At 37.3% G+C, this 7947-nt stretch overlaps 2 protein-coding genes across 2 annotated transcripts; one reads left to right on the plus strand and one right to left on the minus strand.

Moving 5' to 3' along the window:
* Positions 1-167: 167 nt before the first annotated feature.
* LOC134664797 (MICOS complex subunit MIC13 homolog QIL1) lies at positions 168-1052 on the minus strand. Its single transcript, XM_063521537.1, has 3 exons — positions 903-1052; positions 656-812; positions 168-421 (listed from the first exon to the last, which is right to left on the minus strand). Exons 1-3 carry the CDS (start codon positions 908-910, stop codon positions 221-223), a joined length of 366 nt encoding a protein of 121 aa, XP_063377607.1. The 5' UTR covers positions 911-1052; the 3' UTR covers positions 168-220.
* Positions 1053-2099: 1047 nt separating this feature from the next.
* On the plus strand, positions 2100-7471 carry LOC134664332 (uncharacterized). Its single transcript, XM_063520905.1, has 5 exons — positions 2100-2717; positions 3534-3656; positions 4536-4682; positions 5205-5429; positions 6426-7471. The coding sequence occupies exons 1-5, from the start codon at positions 2247-2249 to the stop codon at positions 6714-6716; spliced, it is 1257 nt and encodes a 418-aa protein (XP_063376975.1). The 5' UTR covers positions 2100-2246; the 3' UTR covers positions 6717-7471.
* Positions 7472-7947: the final 476 nt, after the last annotated feature.

Below are 7947 nucleotides of genomic sequence, written 5' to 3' on the forward strand. Positions count from 1 at the left end.
CTTTGTCTATTGTTAGGTAAAACCGAACCTATTTGGGGCCAGCTACAAATCGAATGACTATACCATTGCTAAAAGGTGACTACAAGAGTATCTTAAAAAGAACTAATAGAAACTTGCGATTTTTTTAGGTTTATTGAAGATGTAACAGAAAAACAAAAATAAAGCTGTTTACATACTTAATATATAATAGATATTGCTTTACTGTGACCTACAAACATTTTCATTTATCTTTTGCTTGAGTAAGGTTTGCGCTTTGTTCTGCTGAATCCAAAGAGGCAGACACCATGTCAATTGTCTTCATTGTTAAACCAGAAACATGCTCCGGAAGATCTACAAGAAACCTGAATGTCGCTTTTACGCCGCTATTCCAGTAATATTTAAATAGATACGACATTCTATCATTGGATGGAAGTGGAGGTAGCTGAAAACATAACCATAATATTAGTATAATGAATATTTTAGGAATCAAATTAAAAAGTATGTATTTAAATTCCATGAACAAGAAGTCATGGCAACACAATATTCAGTTTAAAAAGTCTATAAAATAATTTTAACATATCTAAAACTAAAATTGGGTAGAAAGGACATTTGATAAAATATTTAGATTTATACTAAAAATCTATATTTGATACGAATGGTATTATATTTAATTTACCTCATAGGGTATTTGTTTCTTGAGCTCCCCAACATAAGGCGATGCCCCCTTTTCAAGATCTTCGTATAATGCAGCAGTGGTGCTACTGTCCTTCCATACACCTTTATCGATCGTGTAATAAACTGCTGTGCCGAAGATAGCAGATTTGATTCCAAACCTAAAAACAGCAGTAAGAACAAATAGAACAATCTTCGATCAAGCTTCATGGTAGTTTAGTAAGCAAGCGTAATTTAAGCCAGATACGTACTTGAGCATTATGATTGTTCTACAAACATCAAAGTATAATATTTAATAAATAATAACAAATGTTTGTTTCTTCCAGGAATGTCTTTGAAATTATGTAATTCAGTTTTAACCTATAATTCTATTTTTTTTCTGACTGAATCTCAATCGAGATGACACATGTCAAAATTGCGTTTTTTACAAGGGCCCAACCTTTTCTGTTCTCTTTCACGACGCAGCAACTAGTATCATTTCTCTCACCTCGCTCTTTTAAAATGCCGTTTGTCAAAAAAGGACAACCATACTGTTGACAAGGCGGACTTCAAATCAAGTGTTGCCTTTCTTGATGCGCCCACCCTGTGTATGTGTGCGTAAAAAGCGTATATGTGTGCTCTTTTAGGGATGTGAAAAGTCGATTTTAATCATGTTATATATCGATAAACGCTACACAGCGGAACGAAATAGCGATTAATTGAAGCTTCAATATCTTCGTTAAACATAAACATTATTGAAATGCTAATGGATAATGAATATATTATAATATAATAATATAATTCAATTATTGCGGAACACCTATTTTAGGAGGTATTTATGTATTTTAATTAAATATCTGAACTTTCCCTTGGTTCCCTGCTGGGGCGTGACTATAAAATTGTGATCTGATAACCACAATAAAGAATAAAAGCGTTTTTGGTCATTTTAGGTATCGTTAAGCCTTTGAAGTAAAATTAAAATTGCAAGAAATGTCGATAGTTTATCGATATGACTTTATCGACATGGCTACAGCAACGTGGGCCTCATTGTTAATCGTACACTAAACAAAAGTGGCAACAGTGACAGCTCGCTGAGACTACGTCTATATATATATTATGTCTATGGTTTTTTATCTATAGTTTTGTAAGTTTTATTATGTTTGTTTATTCCTTTCTTTGTTTTTATCAATAAATAAACTATATAAATTGCGTTTGAATACTGCATATTTATTTGTTCGAAAACAATTGCCGCTATTAGCCTTTGTGCTCATGAGCTGAATGGGGCAAACAACGCGCAGAATTTTAAATCCAATACATAACGCTAACAAAAATAAAAATCACAAAATTATTATATAAAGAAATTTATTTAGTCAAACCTACGTCTTGAGGAAAAATAGATCCGGCACGTGCATCAATATCAATCCCTTCATAACTGTCATTACTGTCAGGGCGAGCATGGGCGGGCGGTGCATTACATTTTGACTTTTGAGTGCATTGAACTGTAAAATCTATTGTAAAATCGATCAATAGAAAATTCGAATTTTATAAATTTATTTCCTAGACAAGATAAGAAAATAAATAAAGCAGAACGTGGATAATTAAGCCAAGTCAGTAAAATGGAGGATATAATTTCCAGGCTTATGCAAAACATAGATAAGTGTTTACAACCTAAACTTGAAAGGAATTGTGAAGAATGTAAACATCATGATGAATATACTTTGCGAAAAGATATATTAACTGCAGAATTTCCAATAACATTTAACCTCCTCGGAGAGGTAGACCTGAGACATGTTTCAGCTGCCGCAGGCGTCCTATCTTCTCTGCTAATAATGTACGAAGAGCTACGATTAGATGCAGTATGGAATCCAGAGGTTTCTAAAGAATACGCAAAACAACTAAATAATTTTCTGGAATTGTCGTGTGACATTACATTTGATAACATGTTGAAGGTAGAGAGACCTTTCTATGAACCGCAGGAGGTATTTGACTGCTGTATGGAGAAGATACATCGGAGGCTTACACCTGAGACCTTTAAAAGATATCCGGCAACTATTGATGTGTATTGCAAACTCATTCAAAATATAAAAGTAAGTGTGTAAATCCCTAATTTATTTATAATATATATCTGTCTCAGGCATCGGAACCAGTTTTTTGCTTTAACTCACGAAACATTTGAAATAACCATATATTTCGAATTATTTTATACTCGAAATGTAGTACTCAGTTGTGTTTTTAGGTAACAACTTTGTATTATTAGATTGCCTAATTAGAAATTAAATAATTAACCAAGAATGAAAAAATACCTTTTCCATTCCCATACAAAAAATACCGTTTCCATTCTCATATAAAAATACCGTTTCCATTCCCATACAAAAAATACCGTTTCCATTCCCATACAAAAATACCGTTTCCATTCCCATACAAAAAATACCGTTTCCATTCCCATACAAAAAATACCGTTTCCATTCCCATATAAAAATACTGTTTCCATTCCCATACAAAAAATACCGTTTCCATTCCCATACATAAAATACCGTTTCCATTCCCATACAAAAAATACCGTTTCCATTCCCATAGGGGCTGTCCATAAATTACGTCATCGATTTTTGACGATTTTTGACCCCCCCCCCCCCTATAATCATCCAAAAATCATGCTTCAAATGACCCCATTTCCTCCTACTTCATGCTACCGTCATCCGATGTCCAGACCCCCCCCCCCTAATTTGAAATGACGTAATTTATGAATAGCCCCATACATAAAATACCGTTTCCATTCCCATACAAAAAATACCGTTTCCATTCCCATACAAAAAATTAAATACTGGTATCAGTGGTATCCGATTCCTGATCTGACTGTTGTGCCCCAAAGCAGTTTTTAAATATTGTATTGTTACATTTTTTAGGACTACAGTATAGCAGTGAATCCACAACAGACACTGCCAGCGTCCCTGCTCCTCATTGATGATTATATGACCGTCCACAAGACCAAAGGTTTGAAGAGTTGTGCTGCTATTTTACAAAGCATGGTGAGAAGTTTCAAGTAGAAATAGTTAAGAACCTATCAACATGCACACTAGTGTCTTTGTTAAATAATTGTGATTGTTTAAATTTAACGACAGGTATTAAAAAAAAACCGGGCAAGTGCTAGTCGGACTCGCGCACGAAGGGTTCCGTACTATAAAGAAAAAAAAACGGAAAAAAATGCAAAAAGAAAACGGTCACCCATCCAAGTACTGAAGTACGTTTGCTGTATGAGAGCCCCACTTAAATCTTTATTTTATTCTGTTTTTAGTATTTGTTGTTATAGCGGCAACAGAAATACATCATCTGTGAAAATTTAAACTGTCTAGCTATTACGGTTCGTGAGATACATCCTGGTGACAGACAGACGGACGGGCGGACGGACGGACAGCGAAGTCTTAGTAATAGGGTCCCATTTTACCCTTTGGGTACGGAACCCTAAAAAAGGGGCCGCTACATACTGTAATTTGCATATGTAGATGCCGGCCAGAAGCAGGCGGGCTGTCGATTGTGTGTCATGTTAATTTTGCCCCGGTTGGATTATGATAGTCATTCTTGTCTATGTGACAACTTGCAGGTTGACATGGTTAATAGTCATTATATGGAATGTTATCACATCCAACAGACATTTTTTGGTAATTTTCAGACTATTTCCTTATTGTACCACATATTTCTTACATGGTACAATATTTTTTCTAACAATCTTTGTAATCATTATCACTTGGCTTATGAAATGGCAAAAGTTTGTATGAATATCATCTGGCGGTCTAGCATAAGTTGCGTTCTCGCGTGTGAGTCCATACTTTAAGTCGCGATTACACAACTCATGCTAGAAAGTCTGATTGTTACATTTTCAAGCAAATAAATATTTCTATTCTATCCAGGCATCAAACGGGTTCCATAACGGCAACTACTATGAAGTTGTGTACACAAGCCTCAAGAACTCCCTCCAGGTGCAGTATGTGGATGTGAACAAGCTCTCTCACATCTGCCTCATGGAATTGATAAGGCTTCTGCCAGCTCAGGAAAAGGTAGTAGTAGTAGTAGTAAACTCTTTACTGTACAAAAAGACATATAATAATATATATGATATGAAAGGTATGGAAACTTAAAACTTGCACAGAAATGTATACCTTCATAATCATAATAGCCTTTATTGCCGAAACTAAAACAGTATTACATTACATTTATAAATAATTTTACTTAAAAACTAACACATAGGATTGTTCAGCGTGTCTTCTGACACATAGGCCTCTCCCTTGTGAATGTATACCTTACTTATGAGAAATAAAGGTTGATTTAGAACAAATAGTTGGCCTCGGCTGGGCGAAGCTGTAGGAGACCGCGATGGTTCGCGAAATGGAGATCCCTTCTGAGAGCCCTATGTCCCTGATGAGGGATAACAGGATATCATCATCATCATTATAAAAAAATATTAAGCAATAGAACTACTACATTCAAATAATAGTCCCGCCTAAACGATTCCAAGTTAACTTTGAAGCATAGTTGGGAGCTTTTCCGTTTGTAGAATAATTGTATAATTTCGATTGCAGACAGTAAAGTCAGGAGACCTCTTCGTGGTGACCCTGGAGCAGTTGTACCAAGAGTCCAACTTGCTCAGGAAAGCCAACAACTTCCGGTTCAGTAAGAAGCTGATCGAGATCAACGGCGTGAACTGCGTGAACAGGAAGAAGGCGTTCTGCACCATTGTGTGTGACAACCTGGACACGTGCTCCAATGTGGATGTGGCGCAAATGCTGCTTATGTCCATTTTAGAGGTAAATAAATAACTAACTAATATGGCTCAGCGATCCAAAGAGGATCTTAGCCTCCGAAACGAGAGCACGCCACTTTTCCCAATCCTGCGCCGTTTCCTGCCAATTATCGGCTTGAAGCTGACGCAGATCCGCTTCCACACTGTCTCCCCAGCGGTATCTAGGCCGACCTACCGGGCGGCCACCAGTCGGCCTTCCCAGGTACGCCCTCTTGGTAAATAAATCACACGCCAACATCTTAGCACAAGCGAGTTTTAAGTGATTTCAGGTTTTATGGCTCCTCTACACGATGGGCCAACGCCGGCCACTCCAAGGGACGCATTTATGCGTTAGAGGAGCGAGTGATATTGCTCTCTCATTCTACCGCATGGCTGCGTCCCTTGGAGTGGCCGGCGCTGGCCCATCGTGTAGACGAGCCATTAAATTAAAACCATCTCTCACACGCCAACACCTTAGCACAAGTGAGCTAATACATGTCTTCCATGAAAGCATTGCCGTGGGCTAATCTCAACGAAGTTCGGCGCATTCTTGCATCTACTCGTAATCTAAAGGGTTAAAAATATGGGAATGTAAAAGCTGATAAACTGTTCAGCTTCTTGCGTCAAGAGCTTGCGACTATTGTACTCACTCGTAGAGACTTAGGGCTCATTTAGACGATGCGAGAACTCGCATGCGAGTTTCATTACTTTGCGGTTTTAGATAGGTCGGTTGAATTGGACGTAACCAACAGTCTAAATAAAATCGCATGCGAGTTCGCGTGCCGTCTAAATCAGCCCTTAGAGTAAGCTATGATTGCTAAGCTATGACTGTGAAGCTCATTTAAAACAGTCTGTTCGGAAAGCTAAGAGTCGTGGAAGGTATTTGTATTTATTTATTGAATACATGTACAGTACAAAACACAATACGGCACAATTGGGCCCCATACATTCCACGACTCTTCTCTTTCCGCACAGACCATAATTACATAGTTTGCTTTACGTTATATTATCATTTTTCCAGTGTTTCGAAGAATGGATAAAGCACTGCTGGTGCGTATGGAACGTTCGTCTGCCATCCGACCAGCATCTTCTCTCCCTCCTGCTGAAAGTCATGTACATCAATATCCACGATGAGCAGCTCTCCAAAAAACTCCAAGAAATACTAGAAACCCTCATTTGTATTTCTACTAAGGAGGACCAGCAGCAGATATTGGGGAGTTTGGAGGCAAGGAGGCAGCTGACGAGCCAGGAGTTTTTGAGGAGGCTTGAAGCTACCAGGAATGAAGCTCGGAGTTTTGCGCATCGACCATAAGTGAAGTGAATCGTTGGTAAAACGCGAATTCTGTACATCCAGCACTGAACTGACTGCGCGAACGGATTGCGGGTTTGAAAGATGTCCTCTTAATGTCCTGCGCCAAAGGAAGATGCTGTCTTGCATGACTTACAACTTGAAAGGAAGACGTGCTAGCCCCGTAGACAAAGCAAAGAATCCTACGGTTGCTACACACGTCTCATACAACAGTCGTGGGATAGAAAGCGTTCCAGTGGGTTCCTTCATATGAAATTCAATGCCACAATAGCTTTATTACCTATATGTGTAGATCTCCATAACTTAAGTGGGTACATGGTAATCTAAATGAATCTTTAAATGTATTCATAATTATAATACTAAATGTAACTTAGACTTACATACCTTATTTGGACGTTATAGAAAATATCACGTATCATATAAATAATTGAAGATATCATTGTAACCCTCTATCTGGATTTCCCAGATGAAATGAAATGATTTTTTTATATAAGGGTGGTATTCTACCTGTCCAATCTCAGTGCGTCTAACTCTTTCATTAAAGCATGTGAGACGCAATACACATTTGGACAAGGAAATTGGATAGGACCACCCTTAGGCATCTACCGGCTCATAGATAAATACCTAAACAACAAACGAAACCTCGAGTAAAAATGTTACTGTTCTTTCTCCCATAGTAGCCGATTGTTTAATTCGTGTATTACATTGAAATGTATTGCTTAACCAGTGTTGTAGTTAAATAAACGCATACAATCATATTTAAGAGTTTATTTAACCTTGTAACTTGAATATGACTAACCGACCCAATACACTGATTTCTTAGCTTGTATCATGTCCGGAACCACGACGGAACCTAACTGTTGGAGGAGCTGAAGTAAAATTGTGATATACTGCGACGCAATTTTAGTACATTACGATTGCATGAATTGCATTGCGATAAATTGAAACACGGCCGAAGGGAGTGTTTTAAATCGACATGAGTTGAGAATTACCTTTTCTCACGTGTATTGTACAACGTTTTACAGTATAAATTATAATTATGGCTCTTTAAATTTTTTACATAGGCACGTAATTGTTCTGTAATGTAAAAAAAAGTTATAGACGACTTAATCGAATGTTTTAAATTACAGTCAGGATGTTCACAAAAAGAGCGTGTATTATAAATAAATATTTTATTACATCATAATTATAAATCCTTAATAAGACAAGTAAGACTATATCGTAAAAAGATACA

The sequence above is a fragment of the Cydia fagiglandana genome, chromosome 5 (assembly GCF_963556715.1).
Source record: "Cydia fagiglandana chromosome 5, ilCydFagi1.1, whole genome shotgun sequence".
Taxonomy (NCBI): Eukaryota; Metazoa; Arthropoda; class Insecta; order Lepidoptera; family Tortricidae; genus Cydia; species Cydia fagiglandana.